The sequence below is a fragment of the Sturnus vulgaris genome, unplaced genomic scaffold (assembly GCF_052056855.1).
Source record: "Sturnus vulgaris isolate bStuVul1 unplaced genomic scaffold, bStuVul1.hap1 Scaffold_141, whole genome shotgun sequence".
Lineage (NCBI taxonomy): Eukaryota > Metazoa > Chordata > Aves > Passeriformes > Sturnidae > Sturnus > Sturnus vulgaris.
This window is the reverse complement of record NW_028276063.1, coordinates 1,177,262-1,202,994: the sequence shown is the minus strand read 5'-3', so window position 1 is coordinate 1,202,994 and position 25,733 is coordinate 1,177,262. Positions and strand designations below refer to the sequence as shown.

General features: G+C 52.7%; 1 protein-coding gene across 1 annotated transcript in view; it reads left to right on the top strand.

Annotated features, from left to right (window-relative positions):
- LOC148219406 (uncharacterized) overlaps positions 1–25,733 on the top strand; it is a 75,525-nt gene that overhangs the window by 10,809 nt on the left and 38,983 nt on the right. The window contains 1 exon segment of the mRNA XM_088157673.1: positions 24,750–25,124. Within this exon segment, the coding sequence (XP_088013799.1) occupies positions 24,750–25,124 (375 nt within the window).

The window sequence follows — 25,733 nt, the reverse complement described above, 5'->3', positions numbered from 1 at the left end:
CATCCGTGGAAACAAGGCTGGTGGAGCAAGTCCGAAGCTTGATTGAAGAGGACCATCAGAAACCAAAAAACAGAACTTAAGGAAAACAACTGCCAGATCTCTCCAGAACCAACAAGAGTTTCTGCCATTAGGAGCTGGTGTTCCTCAGGCAGGGAGAGAGGACACACTCCACGAGGTAACCTCTGGTTTTTCCTTCAGGAGCATGGAGAAGACATGAGGAAGTGGGATGGAAAACCCACCTCCTCCTTAGCAGCACAGGTACGTGAGCTGAAAAGAGGGACACCTAACACAAGAAGCTCATCTAGAGTCAATGCTGCTCCAGTCTCTCATGTACAGAACTCCAGACAGTATCAGAATGATGATATGACTGATCCTCTTGAAGGAACCTCAAGAACCTATTTACAGGAAGAGACCAACATGTACCAAGATCAGGAATAGAGGAGCCCTGCCTCTAGCCAGGTAGAGGAGAGGGATAATCGGATCTATTGGACTGTGTGGATCCGATGGCCTGGCACATCCGACCCACAAAAACATAAGGCTTTGGTTGACACCGGCGCCCAATGTACTCTGATGCCATCAAAGTATGTAGGAGAAGAATCCAACTCTATTTCTGGGGTAACAGGAGGATCCCAGCAGCTGACTGTAGTGGAGGCCGAAGTGAGTTTAACTGTGAACAGGTGGCAGAAACACCCCATCGTGACTGGCCCAGAGGCCCCATGCATCCTTGGCATAGACTATCTTAGAAATGGATACTTCAAAGACCCAAAAGGATATCGCTGGGCTTTCGGGATAGCTGCTGTAGAGACAGACGGCATTAGAAAACTGAGCACCTTGCCTGGTCTTGCAGATGACCCCTCTGCTGTGGGACTACTGAGAGTTGAAGAGCAACAGGTACCAATCCCCAGAACAACAGTACACCATCGGCAATACCGTACTGACAGAGACTCAGTGATTCCCATCCATAAAATGATTCGAGAGCTGGGGAGCCAAGGGGTGGTCAGCAAAACCCACTCACCCTTCAACAGCCCCATCTGGCCTGTGCCTAAATCTGAAGGAGAATGGAGATTGACCGTAGACTATTGTGCATTGAATGAGGTGACTCCACTGCTGAGGCTGCTGTGCCGGACATGCTGGAACTGCAGTACGAGCTGGAGTCCAAGACAGCAAAGTGGTACGCCACTATCGATATCGCCAATGCATTTTTCTCCATTCCTCTGGCAGCAGAATGCAGGCCTCAGTTTGCTTTCACCTGGAGGGGCGTGCAGTACACCTGGAATCGTCTGCCCCAGGGGTGGAAGCACAGTCCCACCATCTGTCATGGACTGATCCAGGCTACACTGGAGAAGGGTGAGGCCCCCGAACATCTACAGTATATCGATGACATCATTGTATGGGGCAGCACAGCAGGGGAAGTCTTCGAGAAAGGAGAGAAGATTATCCAGATTCTGCTGAAAGCTGGTTTTGCCATTAAGCGAAGTAAAGTTAAGGGACCGGCTCAGGAAATTCAGTTTCTAGGAGTCAAGTGGCAAGATGGACGTCGTCAGATCCCAACAGGGGGAATTAATAAGATCACTGCTATGTCTCCACCTACCAACAAGAAGGAAACACAAGCTTTCCTAGGTGCCATAGGCTTTTGGAGAATGCACATTCCTGAGTACAGTCAGATTGTGAGCGCTCTCTACCTGGTTACCCGCAAGAGGAACGATTTCCACTGGGGCCCTGAGCAGCAGCAAGCCTTCGCCCAGATCAAGCAGGAGATTGCTCATGCAGTAGCCCTTGGCCCAGTCAGGACGGGACCAGATGTGAAGAACGTGCTCTACTCTGCAGCTGGGAACCATGGTCTGTCCTGGAGCCTGTGGCAGAAGGTGCCTGGTGAGACTCGGGGTCGACCACTGGGATTCTGGAGTCGAAGCTACAAAGGATCTGAAGCCAACTACACTCCCACAGAGAAGGAGATCTTGGCTGCCTATGAAGGAGTTCAAGCTGCCTCAGAGGTGATTGGCACAGAAACACACCTCCTCCTGGCACCCTAAATACCAGTGCTGGGCTGGATGTTCAAGGGAGAGGTGCCTTCCACACATCACGCCACTGACACCACACGGAGCAAGTGGATTGCCCTCATCACTCAGCACGCCCGTATTGGGAATCTAAATCGCCCTGGGATTCTGGAAATAATTACAAACTGGCCTGAAGGTGAGACTTTTGGATTGTCTTCTGAAGAAGAAGAGGAGCAAGTGGCACGTGCTGAGGAAGCCCCACCATATAATGAGCTACCAGAGACTGAAAGACGATATGCCCTCTTCACTGATGGCTCCTGCCGAATTGTAGGCACTAACCGGAAATGGAAAGCTGCAGTATGGAGCCCCACACGACAAGTTGCACAAGCTACTGAGGGACAAGTTGGACCGAGTTAGGTCGCAGAGCTAAAAGCCACCCAGTTGGCTTTGGATATTGCTGAAGGAGAGAAGTGGCCAAGGCTCTATCTCTACACTGACTCATGGATGGTAGCTAATGCTCTGTGGGGATGGCTGGATCGCTGGAAAAAGGCCAACTGGCAGCACAGAGGGAAACCAATCTGGGCAGCTGAGATTTGGCAGGACATTGCTGCCCGAGTAGAGAAATTGACCATAAAGGTTCGACACGTGGATGCACATGTACCCAAAAGCCGGGCTAATGAAGAACATCACAACAATGAGCAGGTGGACCGAGCTGCCAAAGTGAAAGTATCACAGGTGGATCTAGACTGGCAGCACAAGGGAGAATAATTCCTAGCTCGTTGGGCCCATGATGCCTCTGATCATCAGGGGAGAGATGCAACATACCGATGGGCCCGTGACTGAGGGGTGGACCTTACCATGGACAGCATCTCACAGGTCATCCACGACTGCGAGACCTGTGCCGCGATCAAACAGGCCAAGCGGGTGAAGCCTCTGTGGTACGGTGGACGATGGTCGAAGTACAGGTATGGGGAAGCCTGGGATATTGACTACATCACCCTTCCCCAAACCCGCCAGGGCAAACACTACGTACTGACCATGGTGGAAGCAACTACTGGATGGTTAGAGACCTACCCTGTGCCTCATGCCACTGCCTGGAACACCATCCTGAGCCTAGAAAAACAAGTCATTTGGAGGCATGGTACCCCTGACAGAATTGAGTCAGACAACGGAACCCGTTACAAGAACGGCCTTATCAACACCTGGGCCAGAGAACATGGCATTGAATGGATATATCATATCCCTTACCATGCGCCAGCTGCCAGGAAAGTTGAACGGTGTAATGGACTCCTTAAGACTACTTTGAAAGCACTTGGTGGTGGAACCTTCAGAAATTGGGAAATGAACTTGGCCAAAGCCACCTGGATGGTTAACACCCGAGGGTCCATCAATCGAGCCGGTCCTGCCCACTCTGAACCCCTACACACAGTGGATGGGGTCAAAGTCCCTGTGGTACACATGAAAGGTATTTTAGGAAAGACTGTTTGGATTAATCCCACCACAGGCAAAGGCAAACCAATCCGTGGGATTGTTTTTGCTCAAGGACCTGGTTGCACTTGGTGGGTAATGCAGAAAGATGGGGAAACCCGTTGTGTACCGCAAGGAGACCTAATTTTTAGTGAGAACTGTATGTAAGGTTTCATTTTGTATTATATATCTGTAAGAGGGTATTGGTTTGGGTGTGATGTAGATGGTAATAGAATAAGGGGTGGATTATGTCCTGGGGTACAATGCAAAAATGTGTATTCTATCACCATCTGTTAAAATGTGGGAGGGGTGGTGATCCTTACCTCTGTGGGAGATATCCTCTGCTGATGTGCCATCTGATAAGATCAGGGGGATGATCATCGTTATCTTTCCACAACCCATCCTTCCTCCAGAAGATATATTCTGTTAATGGACCATTAAGTCCTATTGTGTGACTGATAAGATTACATCATCCCATTGGGAGATGCCCCAACCAGGGGCAGGAGCCAAGCCTTTCCTACCTAGATAAAAAACTGGGGTTTGGGACCCGAGGGCAGACCTTTCCACTGGATCCCAGAGGAAAGTTGGACCTTTTCCACATCATCGCTGGATCTTCGGAGGAAAACTGCACCTTCTACAGGAGCACTGCTTCAACTGAACCACATCTGTCATCCAGGAGGATTCAGCCACCATTTAACGGGACTGCTACCAACACCCTGACTGACAGGGTGTCAGGTTGTATTTCTGACTGTGTTGGTGGTTGTTTCTTTTATATTATTGCATGTATTTTATTTTTTCTCTTTTCTCCTATTAAATTGTATTACTGACTTGGAGTCTCGCACTGGTTTTACTTTCAAACCAACACATCTTGTTATGGAAAACATCTGCTCAGTCACATAGTGGGCATGCACTACCTGCAGGTCACACAGCGGACACTGATGAAGAAGACGAGCCTTCATTGGAAATAAGACCCTCAAAAGGATGAGAGATCCCCTAACCCATTAGTAGAGCATGTGCCATACAACATAGTGATGTAGATTTTAGGAATAGAAACTAGGAGTTCTCTAGAAACTTCTGTAGCATATAGTATATAAATAGGATTTTTGGCCTTGATGCTTTGGTACGTGAGGAATGGCGAGCCACTCCCCATATCCCCGGTCGGTTTTGCTTATGCTTTATATGAACCTCAATTATACTAAATTATATTCTCAAATATATGCATTTTGATTGTATTCATCTCCAATACTTTAATTGTATCCATTTATAATTGTTACTATTAATTTAATCTCGTTGCTTGATAAACTGGAAAAATAGAACATCATTCATAACATTATCAAACAAGTCAGAGCAAGAGAATGAGAAAATAATTCCTACGAAAACATCTTCCCCTCACCCTTCCCTCCTTCCCGGATTTCCTGTTATTCTCCATTCCCTCCCCTGTCCCCACACAGGGGATGGGGGTCACAGTCAGATCGTGTCACTGTTCCCGGTTCCTGTCTGCAGTACAGAGGTGGCTGCCCTGTCCCCGGGACTGTACCTTGGAAGGTTCAGACTTCTCGATCTGTCCACTCCATCTCCCCCTCCAATATGCACACACACACGCTTTTTTGCTTTTTTTTTTTTTTTTTTTTTAGTAAAACAAAACAATATTCATAATTCTCTTAAGTCTTTGTTCTTCCCTAGTTCAAGAATTTAACACAGCCTTGGCTGAACAACAGTCCATGTCAATTAGCACCGTTTTCTAGAAGTGACAATCTCTTTCGTTCCTTCTTACCTACAAGTCCCTGGCCCTGTTTCCAAGCAGATTCCCAGGGTTTGTTTAAGTCACATTCACCCTGTTCCTTTCACCCGTCACTGCCGGAGCCTCCTCACCTGCTCACCCTCGCAGGTTCCTCCAAACGCGTGTCCCTGCCCGCGGGCTGGGCTGGGCTGGGCTGGGCTGGGCTGGGCTGAGCTGGGCCGGGCTGGGCTGAGCTGAGCCGGGCTGGGCTGGGCTGATCTGGGCTGGGCCGGGCTGGGCCGGGCTGGGCTGGGCTGGGCTGAGCTGGGCTGGGCCGGGCTGGGCTGAGCTGGGCTGGGCTGGGCTGGGCTGGGCTGGGCTGGGCTGAGCTGAGCTGGGCCGAGCTGAGCTGGGCCGGGCCGGGCCGGGCTGAGCTGGGCCGAGCTGGGCTGGGCTGGGCTGGGCTGAGCTGAGCTGGGCTGGGGGCAGCGAGCCCGGCAGAAACCAACACCCGCAGGACGCTTTGGTTTGCAGGGCCCGAAGGTCCGGGGTTCCTCCCTTTCCCCTGTTCCACTTGATTTAGGATTAAATTTTTGGAGGGGATAAAGGAGTGTTTTTTCTCCAGCACTGGGTGGGTTTTTCCCTTGCATGGAGCACTTGGGCCTTCCCCGGGCCCCTTCTGCCCTCTTGCAGAACCAGTGGCATTTTCCACCACGCACAGTTTGTAACCAAGAGGCGGCTGCAGCCGAGGAGGCTCCAAGCGCCTCCTTCCAGGCTGACTCTGCAGATGCCGAGGCTGCTCTGGGCTCTGCCAGGGCTCAGCTCTGGGCGAGGCTGGGCTCGCTCTCCCCTCGCATTGCTCGGGGCAGCTGAGTCACAGGGGGAGAAGGCAGGCACACAAGGGTGTTGAGGTTTTAAGAGAGTTTTTATTCAAAAAACTTCCATAACAAACAGTCCGAACGACCCTAACTAACTAGCAGTGCTAACTACCATAACTAACTAGTCCTAACTACTGTAACAAAAAGCTGTTCTCAAGTGCTTCATCTCCTCTGCTGCACCCGTGGTTGCTTTGCTGCAGCGATCAGAGGGCTCAGGCTGGAGAGAGGCTTGGCTGATGATAAAAATGGGTGCTGACCAAAGGATAAAAAAGAAAGAAATGGACCATTACTTTCCAGAGTCAAGTTCCTGGACGAAGGGGAATGGTTTGAAACTCCAGAGACGGAAGCAAGCTCAGATTAGGTCTAAGGAGGAATTTTTTTACCAGGGGAAACACTGACAGAGGGTGCCCGGAGATGTGGGAGGTGCCTCCTCCCTGGAAGCATCCAAGCTCAGGTCAGGCAGGGCTCTGAGCCACTTGAAGATGTCCCTGCTCGTTGTGGGTCACCAGGTCCAGATGACCTCGAACGGACCCAGACAACCCCAACCAGGCGAGGATTCTGCTTGCTTTGCGTGTGAAAAGCAGCGAGGCTGGAGATTATCGGAGGGGCCCCCCAAGAAAACCCCTCCCTGGCGCTGCTGTTTCCCCTGCAGCCGCTTCGCGCTCACCTGCAGCAGCTCCTGGGCAGAGAAGCGCCGCTCGTCGTCCGAGTCCAGGCTGCACTCGAGGAAGTCCCGCAGCAGAGCCGACAGGCGCCGCGGCTCCTGCAGCTGCGGGGTCCCGTTCTGCCGGATCAGAGCCCGAGCCTGCAGGAAAAGCAAAGGCAGCGCTGTGCCAGCTTCCTTCACACCCACAGCTGCTCACATCGACCCCGGTAACTCAGCCCCAGCTCCGGGGGCAGTTTCCTCCCTGGCAGAGATGCTGCTCACGGCTCATTTTTCTATGCCAACCAATAACCCCAAACCCTGATGCAGCCACAGCCATTGCAACACCCAAATGATCTTGCTTGAGAGGCCATTTAGTTGTCTGACTTTGTTAGTAGGAACCTCCATCAGAAACAGCACATTTTGCTTCTCCAAATACGGACACCAGCTTTACAGGCCATTTTCAAGAGTCAGTGTGGTCTGCGTGTGTTATTTTAAATTGCATCAAACACATGTCTGCAGTGCCACTGACACTGAAGTAAATGAATTCCTGATGCCCCATCCCAGAAATTGCCAGGCAAGGAACAGGAGGTTGGGGTTGCTGAAAGCTCAGGCTTGATGACAGAAAAGTAGCTTGGACTAGGAAGGAAATAGGTTGGACTACAGGGATGTTAAGCAATCATCTTCATGTTTTAGACAAGCTTCCCAGTGAGAAAAATCAGGGGGGAGTTCAACTTAAACCTCTCTTAAAAACCTCTTTTAGAAACTCCTTCAGAAAACTTGTTGGGTTTGGGGATGGGTTTTGGGGTTGGTTTGTGGTTTTTTTCCAAGATAACATTAGAGCTGATACACTGGCTTCACATTTTCAGGTCATCCTCACTGACAGAAGAGCTGCAACAATTTGAAACCCAAAGCCAATTGTTGCTGGAGACTGCAGAATATTCATCTGCGTTCAGGCTCGAGTCTCCTGGGAATTCCCTTCCCAATATGCAGAAACCTCCAGCAGCTCCTCCCAGTGCAGGGTCAGCCTGTGCTCACAGGCCTCTGCAAACACTGGAGAATTTGCCTCTTACCATAGCCCCTGTTTCCTTGAAGTAAGGAGGTTCTCCTTCCACCATCTCGATGGCCACAATGCCGAAGGACCAAATGTCCACCTTGGGGCCATAAGGAGACCTGGTCACAACTTCTGGGGCCATCCAGTGAGCAGTGCCCACCATGGAGCTGCACTGGTCCTGCTCAGGGCTGAGCTGAGCACAGAGGCCAAAATCAGCTGAGGACAGAAACAAACACTGTCAAAGACAGCTGCAATGAGGAAACCAAGCACAAAGATTCCCCACTCTCAAGGTGAGAATGCAGTAGTGAAGTCAGCTGGAAAAGTCCTCAGGGCTGTGGCCAAGGAATGATGGAACTGGACCCTTAAATAAACCCTCAGCGTTCATGCAGTGGCTTTTACTGATTCCCTTGCAGTTTAGATTCCAACTCCCGTCCCTCTGGAAGGGCCATGCCCAGAGCAAAGCCACTCCTGACACTCTGCTCCTCTCCTGAGCTCTCTGCACGGGGCAGCCGCTCTCAGCTGGCAGCAGGGGCCGGGCAGTGCCAGCAGCAGCACTTGTGGGGCTCTGACCATCACTGGAAACAGCCTCACACTCACACCCCGGGAGCACCGTGCCTGGCCACGAACACCCACCCAGCTTGACAGAGCCAGCCATTCCCAGAAGGATGTTGGAGCTCTTCAGATCTCTGTGGATCACCCGGTTGGAATGGAGGAAATCCAGGCCCTGCAGACACTGAGAGACAAGAAGAAACACAAGAATAAAAATCAATTGTCACAACACATCACACAAGAAAGGACAGTTTGGAATTCTCCCAGCAGCAACTTTGCTGTGACAGGCCAGGAGACAGTCCAGGCAAATGGTTCAAGGCAAAGCTGAGAACAGCAAATCAAATCAAATCAAAGAAAGACAGAGAGAGTACCACAGCAGCAGGAAAGAGGACAAGAACAGAGTAGAAGTGTAGTGATACAGGCAGGCCACTGACTTCAGAGGCTCTTTCTTCTCCAATTCATAAAAACAACACAGAAACAAAGCCCTGAGCATGGAGCCCCTCCTGCTCTCACAGCCTGTTTGGAAGGACCATCGTGTCCAAGCCATGGGAAGCACAAGCAGGATCCCTCACCTCCCGACTGACAGCTGCCATCTCTCCTTCAGCCATGCGTGTCTGTCTGACAACGTCCTGCAAAGTTCCTCCATCCACGTATTCCATCACCAGCCAGAGATCTTCGTCAACAAGGAAGCTGGAAGAGGAAAACAACAGCATGGAGATGAATGTGCACTGCTCAATTTCCCCATGGAAAAGCCTCGAGTGGAGTTTTGTTTCCAGGTCAATTGTCAATGAGAACACGATCAGATGGAGAGACATTCCTGCACAGACCTTGGAATCTGCACAGTCTGAAGGAGAAGGAGACACCTGTGAGAAAGGAGATGCCTTAGATGGCAAGCAAGTGAAAAACACAGTTTAGCAACAGCCCAGATCAGTGTGGAACCACAACACTTGCCCCCAGCTGGTTCAGCATCTGAACTCATCAGTTCCACCATTCCCTCCAGAACAAGGCAATGCAACTTCCAGAGTTATCCAGGCAAGGAGGCCGTACAGCACTTGGGACAAAAGTTATCAACTCTTTGGAAAACCTTACACAAAGTCCCTTCAGAAACAGGCAAGGCCATTGAAAAATGGGCAAATGAGGCATTGCTGGAAACCTGGACTTCCTGGCATCTGCAGCAATGGAAAAGAGTTGGGAAGAAGAAGCCAAGGGAAATAATTTCTGCCATGGTTTTTCAGCACTTGTCATAAGGCACAGCAAAGGGGTCCAGCTTGAAGAAAAAAACCAAATAAAAGCATGGAGGGAGTGAACTGCCAGGCTGTTGTTGAAGATATGGCCAGGTCAGGCTTTTTCAGAAGAGGCTACTGACTACGAATGAAAGATTAACACAGGGCCCTTGCACAGGATAAGACCTGAAGCACTCACCTGTCCAAAAAGATGACAATGTTGGGGTGGTTCTTGCCTTTCAGGAGCAGGATCTCATTCACAGCTCGTTCCCTGTTCTGCTCTCTGAGACTCATTTTCTTTATGGCCACCTGAAGTGACATTGCAGACCTTTAGCTGGAGGGGTCTGTGGCAGGAGACCACAGCAAGCATGGAGTGAATCTTTTTGGAGCGACAGAGCCAGGCTGTGCCAAACTGCCTTGGCATGGGACACCAGAGCTCAGCAAGTGCCATTCCCACAGCCCATTTCTCTGCTGGCTGGGGGCTGCTTACAGGACACGTGGCCAGAGACATTTGGCCTTGTAAGCTCTGCAGAAATGGTCCCTCAGCTGTCAGCCTCAAAGCTCTAACGACATTTTCTGCACCTACAGAATCTGCATCTTCTCAAATGGCCTTAGTTTATCACCACTCCGGTGATGATGATCATCATCATCATCGTTATTATTTAAACACATTTTGCAAGCAGGAGGTAATTCTGATGCTGTGAAACAGAGCAAAACAGCCCAGAACCCTTTAGCAATTCTATGGGACTTGGTCATGATTTCAAATGCCACTGCTCTGTTTGGGATTGCACAATAAAGCAAACACAGACATCCATTGTCACAGGGTGTCACTGACACCAGACCCAGTTGTGTTTCAACTGCAGCGTTGAGGAGAGAGCTTTGCTCTGGACATCCATCTTCTCATTTCTCTCCCTCTCTCTCTGTGAACAGCTGCAGTAGGACTAAAACCCCAAACTGAGCCCAAGCAGGATCTCTCCCTAATTAGGCCTAATTAGGCCTTTGAAGATGAAAAGCAGGATGGAAAAACTGCTAAATAGTGTTCCTGTCCAAGGCTGGGATGAAGATAAATTGGGCCTCAGTCTCCACCTGCTGATGCATTCATGGTTTTAGATATGAAGACCAAGCCATGGTGTCCAGCTCTGACAGACACCACTGCCCTCCTTGCATTCCTCTGGGCACTTCAGAAGCACCAAGTCTGTCCCAGCTGTGTTCTGAAGGCTGACACTGCTCTGCCTTCAGAGGAGCAGCCTGTGCAGGAAAGCTCTGCTGGGCCCCCAAAGCTGCAGCCACAGCTCCCAGCAGAGGGGAAAGCCCTCGGGAGCTGCCAGACGTGCTGGACGTGGTGGCACTGACCTCTCCTCCAGTGGCCCTGTCGAGTCCTTTATAAACAGTTCCAAAAGCCCTGGAGACAAAACAGCAGAGAAGAAAGAAGCAGAGCTTTAGGCTCTGGGAGTGAAAGGCAGCCCAGACAGGAGATCTCTGCTGCCTGCAGCATTCACAAAACACCTGCGTGCATCGACCCTTCAAACAGCAGTGCAGCAGCCACCAGCCGTCTGCCATGCAAGGTGTGCAAGAGAAAACTGAGCCCAACACGAAGGAAAAGGGCTGGAGCGAATGTCCACACTGAATTCCTTTAGTTCAAAACCTGAGGTGGGAGTTGGTGTCTAAAGAAGTGGAAAAGAATGTATTTCATCCTTTTGCATTTCCTGCCTAAGACTTGCAGGATCCACAAGGGCCCTGCCATCAGGCAGGTGATGCATTTTCCCCTCGAGTGCAGCAGCTCTGTGTCTGTTACTGAATGCATGGAGTTTATTACCTGTGCTGAAAAAAGCACTTCTTAGTTCTTCTTGAGAACTGTTTTCTGAGAGTCACCAGATGGTGAGTTGCTCTTTAGGGCAATCAAATTCCAGGCACAGAAGACCTTCCAGGTCCTGCTCCTTGCTGCAGGCAGGACACTGCCAGCCTCAGAGGCCTTTGACTGTGCCTTCTGACCACAGTTATCAATTCTGATCAAAACTGAGAGACAGCAGGATCATACCCCAGTGTCGGAAGGTGTTTGGAGCTCTCCTGACTCCAGCAAAATACCTGGGCCCTGCTTGTGCAGAAGGAACTGCCATGCACTTACCCTTGGCCAATCTGCTCCAGTCCCAGGTATTTCTCAGCAGGCTCCCCCACGCTCACGATGTTCCCTGAAAGAAACCACGTGGAAGATGCTCCCTCCCAGATGGAGACCCCGCCTTGCAGCAGAGCCAGAATGCAGCCCCACTCCCTGGGGCCATGAGCCCCTTGGTGTCAGCTGGGGAAGGACAATGAATGACTCGGTGACATTCAGCTGCAGAGCAGCACTGGGTGCAGCTCATGCTGAGACACACACACAGCACCCTGCTCTGGCACACAGGAACAGAACAGACGTACTCAGCTGCATCAGGCACCGCTCCCCTGTCCCCTCTGGCTGCAGGGCTGTGCTGCTGTCAGAATGTTCAGCCCAGGATCCCACAGCGGAGGGAGGTTCAGTGTGCTCTTCCCAAGCAGAAGGAGGTTCCTCGTCCTCTTCCCAAAATGCTGCAGGTTCTCCATCCTCTTCCCAAAATGCTGCAGGTTCTCCATCCTCTTCCCAAGCAGAGGCAGGTTCTCCATCATCTTTCCAAGCCGCGAGACGCTCACCATCCACATCCCGTGCTGGGATATGTTCACCCTCCTCTTCCCGAGCCACAGGATGTCCTCTGTCCTCATCCCACACCGGGAGATGTCCGTCGCCCTCATCCCACGCCATGGGAGCTTTTCTATCCTTGTCCCATGCCAGGGGATATCCACCATCCTCCTCCCATGCCGGGAGATGTCCACTGTCCTTGTCCCACACTGCGGGAGCCTTGCTGTCGTATTCCCAAACCACGGGGTGTTCACCATCGTCCCCCAGAACAGCGGGAATCTCACTGCTGTCTTCTTCCTCTTTGGAAGCAGAGGCAGCCAGAGGAGGTGCTGATGCAGCTTTGGTGCCCTGAGGACAGACAGTAGCGTGAGGGACAGGAAGTTCTATCTCAGTTGTCACCTTATTTATCCTCAGCTACACATCCAGCTGCACGAAGCACAAACAGAGTTCAGAGTTGTACAAACTAACAATGGGCTAAAAGTGACATTGCCACTTATTGTTGGGAATTCGGTATTTCACCATGGCTAAGGCAAATCCTCTGCCTGCAAAACCAGACCTGCAGCTCTTCTAAAACTCTTCAGCAGAAAAGGAGAAAACTGCCAGGGATCCCTTTGCTGCTGCTGCTGCTGCTGCAAAGACCCTGACAGGGACTTTCCTTCGGCCTCCCAGGATGGCACTCGGCTGCCACACACAGAGCTCACAATTTGCTGCACAATTCTGAACACCAGAGGTTTCTTCCCACTCACCGAAGGAGGAGCTGCTTGGGATCCACGCATGAGGTGCCCTGCAATGGGAGAGGGAACATGAACCAGATGCTGGTAGGAAAAAAATTGCCTGTGGTGGGAAATGCCACGGAGCAAGGTAACCCCAAGAGAACATTTTGCTTTCACAGCATCCCTCCAGGAGCCACAGTCCCTTCACAGAGCAAGCAAGAGAACAGCACAAAATCCTGGGCTGTGTCAGTTCTTGGCTGGACCAGCAAACAAAGGGAGTTCCAGGCTCCACTGCCACAGACGCCCTGCTCGAGGGAACAGAACCCCCCCAGGCCTCATTGCAAACGCCTCGCTGGCTGCAGACACCCCCTTTTTGAGCTGCAGCTGCTGGCAGGAGCTCTGCCAAACCAACGGTGTCTTCATGACAATTTGGTTACAAAGTCAACTCAAAGGTCCAGAGGAAGAACAGAAAGCACACAGCAAGCCCAAAGCCACAGATGCTGCACCGAGAGAAAACCTCAACTTACTTGCCAAGTGGGTTAAAAAATACCCCGAATAAGCCACAGAGTACAGAGTGCAAACTGCAGCAACCACTTGCTGGATCATTGTGGCTGCGCTGCACACGTCTGCAGGCTGCACCCCTGCAGGCACACACGGACACGGGTCAGGGCTGGGCTGGCTGCCGAGAATGCCTCGGGCAGGAGGATCCTCCGGCAGTCAGCAGGCACCCAGAGCCTCTGGGCACTGAGGCCTCTGTGTCCCACAGCAACGGGAGCACCGCTGGGATGTGGCAACGCTCCTGTGACATCACAGCAGCAGCTCACGAAAAGAACGCTTGGAAGGTTCTCTGTGTCACTGTGATAGGTTGACTTAGGAAGAAGAAACTCAGAAGAGGTTCCTCCTAAGGGAATTTTTTCTGTGGGGGTTGGGATACCTGCAACAGCCAATTAAAGAAAGTTAGTTCGCTCCGGGAACACACATTTTGAAGGAGGTAATCCAGAACTGAGTCTCTTTGTCTTTCCGGTGGCTGAGCAGGTAACATCAACCCGAGCTTCCCCCTCCCCCATGCGGGGGGGAGGCTCGGGAGGCCGCTTGGGCCCCGTTTGCCAACGAGGGGGACCCGATGGCCGGGGGGAGAAAATGTTTTGTGATAAGACCTTCACGGCTTCCTCCTCCACGGGCCTGCGGCTCTGGCGTGGGGGGGAGGCCGACTCTTGCTGCTGCCGGACGGGCCGGGCCTGCCCGGGTGGCCATGAGCAGTGTGGGGCTGCAGCCCAGCCCCAGAAAGGCTGATTGACACCTCAGCTGCCCCCCCAGCACGGCCTGAGCCTGGCCCAACTTTAGTAGTTGTGTTAAACTTTAACTCTTTAGTGCTTATATAAGATTTGCAAAGCCTCCAGCCTTTCCTTTGAATATGAAAGGGAATAAAAAGATTTCTGAAGTCAGTGACGTAAGAGCTAAGTTTTTGAGATGGAAGGAGAATGAGAAGATGCTGAAATGGCTGAAAATCTTTTTGTAAAATTGTAGGGATGAACTGATGTACTGAATATTCCTATAAACCATGTAAAGAGACATGGGGGGATAGAAATGTTCCATTTAATAGAGGATTTGACCAAAGAGCACCGGTGTTGAGAATTTCTGTCCTGAGAAATGAAGGGGACTTCGGTTTTCTGAAAATGAAGCCTGAGCAGAGAGAAAGGAGACAGAGAGAATCTTTGCTGTTCGAACATTTCATTCTTAAAAGTAATACCCCATGAGACAAACATGGCCCACATCTACAGTTTTGGGACGGCTGTAGAGTTGGGAGGAGCGTCACGGTTGCAGGTTCCCGGGCGGATGCAAATCGTGAAAGATAAAACCACAAGAGAACTGTCTTTTTCCTTCCTCTGGGAAAAATCCCTACAACTTCAATAAAAAGAGGCTTCTCTCTCCAGAAGTGAAGTGAGAAAGACTAAATTGGGCACTGACCAAAGTATTTGCTGTATGTTTGCTTTGTTGTTATGAAGATTAGGAGAGGGTGGGAAGGAGTGATCTGAAAAAATCTTATTCTGAATTTTTTTTCCTTTCTCTTTGTTTATGTAGTTAATAAATTTTCTTTTATACTCTCTCAAGTTTTAGGCCTGCCTTGCTCTTTTGCTGCTGGTTCTGTCTCACAACAGGAAAAATAAGTTTATTTAAATTGGCAACTCAAAACGAAGACAATGACAAAGAGAGAAAAATAGAAATGGAATAGAGGTGGGGGGAGAGAAAGAGAGTGACAGAGCCAGATTAAGTAGAAAACCTCTCCAGTCTGTGGATCCCAGTGGCTTCCTGTGGATGCTCTATATCTCCATTTCCTTCGTGCTCAGGGTCCCCCACAAACACGGAGTTCAGGGGGTCCATACACACTGGGGGCAGGTGGGAAGGCCCAGGTTCCTCCCCTGGCAGGGACAAGTCTGACACAGGCTCTGGCAGCAGCCTCTGGCTCTGCTGCATCCCTTTGCATCAGGAGCAGTGCTCTGCTGCAAGGCCTCAGCAGTGAGTCTGGGCAGCGCTTTGGGGCTCTTGGATGGATTCTGGCCCCTCCTCAGCTGCCCCTCACGGCAATGTGCCGTGGATGTGGCCTTCCCGGGCTGGGCATTTTCCAGCGGAGCCAGTTTGTGTGAGGGAGGATGGGTGTTGAGTGCCTGTGAGCAGAGGTTCCCCCACAGCCCCAGAACTCTCGTCCTCCCTGGCTGGCTGTGGGCAGTGTGTGCAAAGGTGGCCTCAGCAGATGAGCCTGTGGGCTACGGCCTCCCCCAGCCCCAGCCTGGCCCAAGCTGATTTTCAGGACAGCTGCTGGCTTTGGCTTTCTTTGGATACATTCTCCTGCCTCAGTCTCGTGTCCTTGTCCCTAGACCAGAGGCAATTGATCAATGATGTCACCTTGATGGTACCTCAGGTGCTGTCAGGCCGCTCAAGTCCCAGGCCAAAGCTGCAGTCAGGTGAAGGAGGGCTGGGCTGGGCTGGTCTCAGCCTCTTTATTCAGTTTCGCCATAATGTGCAAATCTCCTTCCTGGCAGCGTTTAAGCCATTGCCCATAACATTTCAGTGTGTGACACCGCTGCTGTGCCCAGAGGCCTGTGAGGCCCAGTGGCCCAGGACAGACCCCCCCGAGCCCCACAGTGCCAGGCCTGGCTTTGCAGGCTGGGCTGTGCGGGGCCAGAGGAATTGGCCGGATGGACGCAGGCAGGGAGTTGTGGTCAGCGGCTCCATGGGCGGCTGCAGGCCGGGGATGAGGGGTGTCCCTCAGGGAGGGCTCTGCCTCGGCCCCGGGGGGGCCCAATGCGAGGGCGAGGGGCTGGGGGGGCCATGGGGGCGTTCGATCAATGGGGAGGGCCCGGGGAGTGCTGAGAAGGGGTTGGGGAGTGGGGGGGAGGGAGGGATCCCATGGATTTGGGGGGGGTCTTGATGAGTGTGGGGGGAGTCCCATGGATTTTGGGGTCCTGGTGACGGGGGGGGGAGCGGTGAGTGGGGGGAGTCTCATGGAAGGGGGAGGGGCGGTGAGTGAGGGGGGGGTCCTGGCGCACTGGGGTGGTCCCAAGTATCCGGGGGGTTCCCTGCGCTTTGGGGCATTCGGTGAACGGGGGGACAGTGAATAGGGGGAACCCCGGTAAATTGGGGGGGGCCCTGGTGATAACCGGAGGAGGAAGGGGAGGGAAAGGAGCGAGCCCCAAGGGACGCCCCCCGGTGCTGGGGACACCCCGGTGCCCCCCCAGAGCACGCCCCCCCCCCCCCCCATTCCCACTCCTGTTCCCGGGGGAAGTCAAAGGGGAGGGGAGGGGCGGAATCCCCGGGATGGGCAGGGGGGGCACAAAGGGGGGTCCGGGCCCTGTGCACCGGAGGGTGGTCGGTACACGAGGGGGGGGGGTCCAGTCCCGCTGCCCGAGGGGGCGTCCCGGTGCCCGGTGATTCGTGAGGGGCTGTCCGGTGATTCCTGGGGAGGTCTCCGGTGGTCCTGGTGCATGACGGGGGGGTCCCGGTGACTCATGGAGGGGTCTCCGGTGATCTCGATGCCTGAGGCTGGTGATGTTTAAGGGGGGGTCCGGCGGTCCCGGTGCACGATGAGGGGGTGTCACTGCTCGATGGTGGGGGGGAGTCCCGGTGCACGGTGAAGGTGCTGATTGATGGGGGAGGTCCTCTGGTGGTCCCGGTGCCCGGTGATTGATGGAGGGAGTCTCCGGCGATTCCTCGGGAAAGGGGGGGCGGTCCGGTGATGCCGGTGCACGAGGAGGGGAGAGAGGAAACTCGAGGGTCCTGAGGGGATCCCGGTGCACGAGGACGGTTAAATTCGGGGGTGCTGGTGCTCGGAGGGGGGATCGGTTCCTGGTGTGTGACACAGAGAGAGACCCCGGTGACACTGGGGACCCTGGCACGGGGCTGGTGACACTCAGGGGATCCGGGTGGCACAAGAAGCTGGGGGCACCCGGTGACACAGGGCTCTCGGTGTGACTCTCGCGGGGCTCTCAGTGACACGAAGAGCCCCAAATTCCTCTGGGTGACACAAAGAGCTCCCCAGACTGGTCTGGGTGACACGAGGAGACGGTGGCACGAGAGGAGCCCTTTGCACGAGGATCCGTCGCACGAGGACCCCCAAAATTCCTCGAGCGAACTCCCCGAAATCCTCGCGCGGGACCCCGCACTCAGCGCGAGCCAAACCCCCCCTCCCCTCCTGCTCCTCACCCCGGGGGTCTCCGGGTGATCCCGCCCCAGGTCCTCCCCTTTCCCCCTTAGGGATGGGAAGGTCGGAGGGACTGAAGGGGGGGTGCAGGTGCGGGTTTTTTCCGGGGGGGTCCCGGCGGCCCCCGGGACGGGGTCAGTGCTCAGCAGCGGGGCCGCGCCGCTCGCACCCGTTGGCCGAGATCGGGGGGGGCGGCCCGGGGACCCCCCTGGGCCCCCAAATCACACCCGGGTCTGCTGCTTTAGTCCTGTGCTCCCAGCGCCGATTTTTCTCTTTATTCAAGTCTTTTGGTGTATTTTTTTTTGCTAAGATTTAATAAACCTTTAAAATTTTACAAAGTGAGCGTCGTTTCTCCAACCCTGCACTGCCGGGGTAGGAGGTGAAGCTGGAAGGAGGGAGGCGAGTGGAAAGCTGGTTTGAAGGGTCTTTATTTACTTCTCATTATCCTGCTCTGAGTTTTTGGAGTTTTCTGCCAGAAATCTCTCCCCTCTCCCACTCATCCACAGGGGTTTGGGGCAGTTTTCCCTTTTTGGGGGAAATTAAAGCCAAGCACAGACGCTCCTAATTAGGGGTAGCGGCAGTGCGGCTCCAGGGCTGCGCGCTGAGCCGGAGGCAGCGAACACGCGGGGCTGGGAAAGGCGTGCCGGGAGCTGCGGAGAACTTTGTTTGTGTTTCCAGGCCAATGGCGGCTCGGGCCCGGGCCCGTTCCAGGGCTGTTCCTCATCTCCGCCTTTGCCCTCACACAGCCCGGGGGGCAGTGAGAGCGCGGGCCGAGGCTGGGCCGTGTGCAGAGCCCGCCCCTCGCTGCCATTGGCTGATTGTGCCAATGTCACTCCTGGTTCTCGCGCGCTGATTGGGCAGAGCAGCAAAGGCGCCATTGTGGCAGCGTCTGTGCGGGCCCGGCAGCGGCGGCAGCGGCCGGAGCCCGGGGAGGCGGCGGCGGAGCTCGGAGGCGGCCCCAGCGCAGGTGGGAGCCGCGCTGGGTTCTGCGGGGGCTCGGGGCTCGCTGCGGGCCGAGGGGGCGGCAGGGGGCTCTGGCGTGTTGGTTGTGCCGGTGCGGGCCCGTGTTGGCGCTGGGCTGAGGGCGCTGCGGGAGCGGCTGCCCGCGGTCTCCTTCCCGCTGGGGCCTCGGCAGGAGCCGGTGCCGGAGCAGCGCTGGCTCGTCCCGGTTCTTGTGGGTGGGACAGAGGTGTCTGCCCTGTGCCCGGGACTGTGCGGGAAAATTCCTGTGGGCAGAGGTTTTTGTGCCCGCAGGAGACAGAGGAGTCCTTCAGAAGTGACTTTATTGATGAACAAAGAGAGAGGCCATGCGGCATTTGCCATGCGGTCTCTAAAGCGCCGCCTCCTTTTTATCCTCATTTTCCCGCCCCCATCTCCGTCCCCTCTGGCTGAGGTACTTGGAAGGTTCAGACTTCCTGATCCACCTACTGCATGTCCTCGTTAATATGCACTCCTACTACGATATTAATCTTACTGCTTTCAATCCCTCCTTTTCTCATTTTCTCAAGAATAGCGCTAAAACAAACTTTTAATTTCCATTGACTCAATCTCTTTTCCTGCGTCCTCTTTGGAGCAAGGTGTCGTGCATGGTAAAAAGCTGAGAGTTGCTGCAGCACGTCAGAGAAGGAGCAGCATTCGTTTAAGCAATGGTCTGCCAGGGAACCCCGAAAACGTGTCCCATTCCCATCCTTTCTCTGGAATACGAGCTATTTTCTTATTTCCTTTGTTATCTCTTTCACCACTTTTCAGTTATCATCTATTTGCGAACAGCAGTTTGAGTCATGTAATTTTCCACACACTCCTCCTTCTGTGAATAGATAATCTGATCCTATCCCATGGGAAATGTCTCCTTCCTTATTTCAGTGGATTGGTCGTCAGGAAGGTCAGGAGCTGGAGCTGTGTGGTTGGTTATTATTTCGAGGATTCTTTTTATCCTAATTCTGCCAATCAAATTATGGATGGATTTTCTGTGTCCTGGTATGAATTCGTTAGGGTTCCCAGGGGCTGGTCCATGGTGTTGTAGGATTGGCTCTGGTGTCTGTTCATCTTTTTTGCGTTTTTGGGTGCTCCCTCCATCCAGGGCTGCATCAATTGACCACTTTTCTCGAATTAAATCACCACATACTTGGATTTCCAACTCATTTCCCTGAACTTGTGGCACCAAAACCACCCCAGTGCCCCAATACACCCTATATAACCTGGACAGTGACAGCACAGGTTGGAGCAGGGAAAGGGATGATTCCCCCCCACTTTTTTTAGTAAAGCTTTCCCAACATTCTCCGTTTGCTGATTCCCTTTGCAGCTTAACCAATTTCTGTTGCAGTCAGATATCCTCACTATGGGCTCTGCCTTTAGTTGTGCAAATTCCATCTGTGCAAGCAGGCAGAGTTTGGGGTGAAGGACAGAGGAAATCAGCGAAATTCCCCCCCCAGGCATGAAGATCCTGGTTCATTGTGCACACATTGCCCTAGCAGTGTTAATTTGCATTTCTCAAGCTCCTGTCCTGGCTGTGCCTGGATCCAGTGCTTCTGTTACAGAGCAGCCATTAGGTGATCCACATGTGCACCCCCACAATCTGTTTTTTTTTCTTTTCTCTTTTTTTTAACGATATTTTACTAACTGTTTATGTGTTGAAGCCTCAGTATTAATACTCTTGTAGTTTTGCAAAATGCACCATAAAGGTGAGCATCGAAAAACTCTTTCTGAAATTGTGCCATCATTAAGAGCCACCCACAAATACACACAAAGAAATTCCAATGCAATCTAGATTTTTCTATTTCTTCTCCTAGGAGTACAAATTGATTCTCATACCCTTGGTCCAAACCCAACTCAGAATATAAAAGTAGGATTACTATGACAAATTTTCCTAATGGTGTAATCTTGTCACTGAAAGTGCAGGAAAAACAAAAACTCTCCAACAGTATGTTAATGTTAGAGAGTCAAGGCAGTACTTGATCCTGGTCAGGATGAGCAACAGAAATCATTTCATCCACACATAGCCCGGGTGTGCAGAGAAATTCATTCCATGAGATGTGAATTTTACGGGATTTTCCCTAAACTTTTTACTGTCTGAACCCATTGAAATCCATTGGTTTAGTGTTCATTGCTTCCAAGCTGTGTAGTTCTTAGTGTTTGGTTTCCTATTGCACACGGATTTCTCCTCTTCTGATGTTAATTAGATCCACATTCCTGGATTTCCTTCTCAGTCTTTTCCAGACCAGGTGTCTCCATCTGAGCCAGGGGCAGTGTCTGGGGTGGGTGTTCCTTGATGTTTGCTGATGTTTCCTTGATGTTTTGTTGAATGTCGTTCTCTTTGTGGGTATCTTTTGGGCTATTCCCAGGTTGTTGCAGTGGTTATTTCTGTTGAGTGGTCTAAAATTCCTTTTCAAAAAAGCTTTTAAAATCTCTTTCCTGGGACAAATATAAAGCAAGCTTGACTAGTAAAATGAAATGTAAAAAAAATTAAATTTGGTATACTTTCCAGCAATGGAATCGCAGGCAGCCCAGTGTGTGAGTGTAATTGAGAGGCAGAGTCCTGGGTGGATGCTGTGAACAGCAAAGTGCCAAGGCAGGCTCTGTGCCAGCCCAGCTTCCTGTGGCAGAGATTTCACAAGAGACAGGATTCTGGCCACAGACTGCATGAAATATACATCCCTTATCTCCACCCCGAACTAGGTGGAGAATTACCAGGGTAAGGAATTGCAAAGATCAATTCCAAGGGAGAGAATTGAATATCTGCCCTGGCTCTGGCCAAAGGTTATAATGGCCGGATGCTTGGCCTTCAGCCATGGGCACACACTGACTCAGAAAACACTTCCTAAATGCAGCAACATGTTGCATATTCGTAGACCTTCATGCATTATTCAGAATCATTCTCCTTGACCTGTAAATAATTCTTTTTCCTTCTCTGGTGTTCCATAATCCAGGACTGTGAATAATTTTCTGATTATCTTTTTTAGGATTCTCTGAGTTATTTACATGAACAAAAGCTTTTTACATCAAAATATTATAGTCCAAAGAATTATATTTATCACTACTACTTATAAGTTCTGTTAATCACAGAACTAAAACTATATTCACGCAGCAAAGTTTTTCAACATAGAATATTCATTTTAATATTTACAAAAAGTCAGTAATGTAATATAATACGTACTTAAAACACACATGCAATTCAAATTTCTCTTCTGAGACTTGAAGTGCCATAGCTAGGTCACCAGTTGTTTTGTTATTTTTCATTTTCTCAGCTTTTGTTTCTTTTCTCTTGTCCATACCACAACATTGAAGCTATTGGGGTTTAAAAAGTCATACAATATTCTGGCTAGAACCGGGAATCCTCAATCCAGGTCCTGCAATTTCCTATTAATCCTCAGAATTCTTGCACCTCCTTTTCAGTCCTGGATTACTTCTGAGATTCCCCAGATCCTCTCTGGGTCAATACACCACAAACCTTCATTCAAAATACATCCTGAATATTTAACACTATTCTCCATCATTTCCTCTTTTATTTCAAATACTCAAAAATTATTTTTAGCCTGAACATTCAGCCATTTCACAGAGGCTTCTTCTGCCACTTCTTGTCCTCCTGATTGCAGCAAGTCATCCACATCCTGCATTAACCCAATCCCTGGGTAAATTCTTGTGATATTTTCTGCAAGGCTTGCCCCAATAAGGCTGGTGCTTCCGTGCATCCCTGCAGAAGGACCATCCATGTCTTTCCCATTTTCCCTTCTACCTCTTGTTCCCACTCAAAGGCAAAATCCAGTTTACCATCCTGTGTGAGTGGGCATCCCCAGAAAGCATCTTTGCCATCAAGGACTGAATGGTGGCAGTGTGAGGAGGGCACCTGGTTCAGGATGGTGTAAGGATGTGAGAGCCCCTGGGTGCTGGGGCCCCCTTGGGCCCTGGGGTTCATCCCTCAGGGGCTGTAGAAACTCTGCCATGGCCTTTGCCTTCGCCTTGGCCTTTTCCTCATCCCTTCTTGCATTCCCCTGCTGTGCCTTTGTGACCAACTGCTCCAGGGGCTTCTTCTGCCCCTCCTGCAGCCCCCTCAGTGCCTGGGGGTGCTCATCCTCTGACAGCTGCTGAGCTTTCTGCTAAATCATTCCTTTCTGCAGTGACCCAGAGAAAGTCCTTAGAAGCTAATCTGGATGCTTGCCCGTCCAATGCCCATTTCGCAGCTGTTCCTTCGTGCTGCTCCTTGTGCTGTGGCTGCCGTGGCCAGCCCGTATCCCAGAGCCGGTGCCTGTCCTGCCGCAGTGTCCAAACGCGGCCCCCCCGGCGGGCAGGGCCGGCAGCTCCACGGGACCGGGCAGCGGCCGGGGCGTCCCGCAGCCTCCTGGGGGCCGGGGGCCACTGCCGGGCCTGCAATTGCCGGGGGGTGCTGGGCTCAGGCAGCGCCCGGCGCTGAGCCCCGGCTGCCCCACAGCCCCGGCCCGGCCCCGCAGCTCCCCACAGGCCCCCAGCCCGTGCTCCCGGTGCCGCCCCTCTGCGCCCGCTCCTGCCGCTGCCCAGCACAGAGAAACCCCCTGGAATCCTGACCTCCTTGTGTGCCTGTCCTGGCAACCGGGGATACAAAGGATCTGCAGCAGCTGGCAACTTCTGAGGATCAAATCCTGCTGAAAAACATCCCCATCCTCAGTATTTTTCTCTTCCTCGTCTTTTCCATCACCCTTTTTCTTCCCACATAGATTGCTCCTGCTGCTTCTTTCCTGAACCATATTCCTGCACGCTCGCCTTCACCCAATCCCTTCCCAGTACACCAACACCAGCCATCCCTTGCTGTCTGACTCTCTTCTGACCTTCCCTTATTGCTCCTCTGGGTGTCCATATCCTTGATTACCTCTGGAATAATGTACAAACTACCTCAACATGCTCCCAAGGGACCCTTCAGAGATATTTTGGGATCATCATCCCTTTTGCTGGGATCCCTTCGTGGCTTTCCCTTTTTACCCTCCATGGGTGCCCTGCCATGTTTAGTCCCCGAAGATGCCACTGTAGTCCCTGCTGAGATTTTCAGTGCTGTCTGGCTGCCGACTCTTCCCAACCCCCCTGATCTGTCACTCGTCTGTCTCCTGGCCCCAGCGCCCCCCTGGCAGGGGAATTTGGGGAGGTGGGAGCGGGGAGCGCCAAGGCCGGGCCCCCCCGCGCTGTGGTGGCGGCAGCGGCTGCAGTGGGGAGCGAGTGCGGGCGGGAGCGGCCGAGAGCCCAGCGCTGCCCCAGCCCGAGCTGCCCCAGCTCCATCGCTGCCCCTGCGCTGGGATGCTGTGGGTTTGGGGGGAAGAGGGAGCCGGCAGTGGGTGCTGGGCCTGGGGGCAGCAGGAGAAGGGAAGGAGAAGCAGGGTTGAAGAACAAAATGGTCAAAGGATGCACGTGGGAGGAGCAGGTGGGATTGTGCAGGAGAAAGAAGAGTAATGGAGGATGAGGAGTGTGAGGAAGAGTAGGGACACCGCAAGAGGGTCAGAAATGGGAAGCAGCACAATGTTCCACTCCTCCCTGTATCTGCAGCCTCTGCCCCAGCCCCAGGAGCGTTGCTCCCCCCACATGCAGCAGGTGACTGAAGAGGACCATCCATGATTTTCACAGGGGTGAATCTTGGTGTTTGTGAGTTTATTGGGCTAAATGTTGGTGCTTTGGTTTTTTGCAGCGGCTGAATCTTTATATTTTGGAAGGGATTTGGGCTGAAACTTGCTTTTTGGGGAGTTTTTGATCTATGTCTTGATGTTTGGATAATTTTTGTGCTGAATCGTTGTGTTTTGGAGGTTCTTAGAGACGCAAGATGCCCAATGACTTCCTGAATTGCACTTTGGAAGGAGAAACCCCCAGCCCAAGGTGCTCTCTTGTGTTTTCCCCCAAAAAAGGATTTGTCATTCCAAAGGCGTCGGTGGATGGAGGAGGAGGAAATACCCCAGAGATCCCACAGGAAGAGGGGCTGCAAACCCAGCCCAGGGATCTGCGAGGAGGAAAGACCCTCCCAGAGCCGGGAAGGCGGCCGGAGATCCAGGCAGAGCTCAGAGCTGGTGGAGAAGCCTCATGGAGGGGAGAAGCCCCACAAGTGCTTGGAATGTGGGAAGGGTTTCAGCTACAGCTCCAAGCTGATCCAACACCAGATGATCCACACTGGGGAGAAGCCCTACGAGTGTGGGAAATGCAGGAAGAGCTTCAGGACTATTTCTTATCTGATGCAGCACCAGGTGATCCACACAGGGGAACGGCCCTACACCTGCTTGGAATGTGGGAAGAGTTTTGCATGGAGCACTGCCCTGAGAAGCCACCAGCGCATCCACACTGGGGAGAGGCCCTACGAGTGCCCAGAGTGTGGGAAGAGGTTTCAGACCAGCTCCAGTCTCCTCCTACATGAGCGGATTCACACAGAGGAGAGGCCCTTCCGCTGCCCCGACTGCGGGAAGAGATTCAACCGCAACGACACCCTCACTGTCCACCGGCGCATCCACACTGGGGAGAGGCCCTACGAGTGTCCTGAGTGTGGGAAGAGCTTCTCACACAGCTCTCACTTGACCCGACACCAACGGAGGCACCACTAAGGGAAGCCCTGTGAGTGCCCCAAGTGTGGGAAGGGCTTCGTGCTCTGCTCCAGCTCCATCCCCCGTGGGAGGATCGGTGTTGGATGATCCCCAGTGACCCCCGTTGGGCAGAGCCCTGGTGATCTTTGGTCCTGGTTATCCCCGCTGGGTGCAGGGAAGGGGTTGGAGAGATTTCTTTCCCTTCTCCTTGTGCTGCTGTGATGTGGTTGGTAATAAATTCCCTCGCTGTGCCCAGGCTGGCTCTGTTGTTCCCGTGCCGGTGCTCGGGGCGGGATCTCTCCTGTTCCTTCTGTCAACTGCCGGGCCTCTCCTCAGCCAATCGGAGAATGCGATGAAGAAGATTCAGCCAATCAGAGAGAGCAGCTGTGATGACTCACCGGTTGCCGGGCAGACCCGCAGCACCCAGTGTTCCCCACCTGGGCCCCGCCCTCCCCGCCCAGTCACGATCCCCCCGCGGGCTCCCCCCAGTTCCTCCCCAGTCCCGCCCCACAATAAACGGGACCGGGGCGAACTGGGCAGCTTTATTGGGAGCACTGGGAGCAGCTGTGCTGGGGGGTCACACGGTGCCTCCAAAATCAGCGGGTGGATGGATCTGGGGG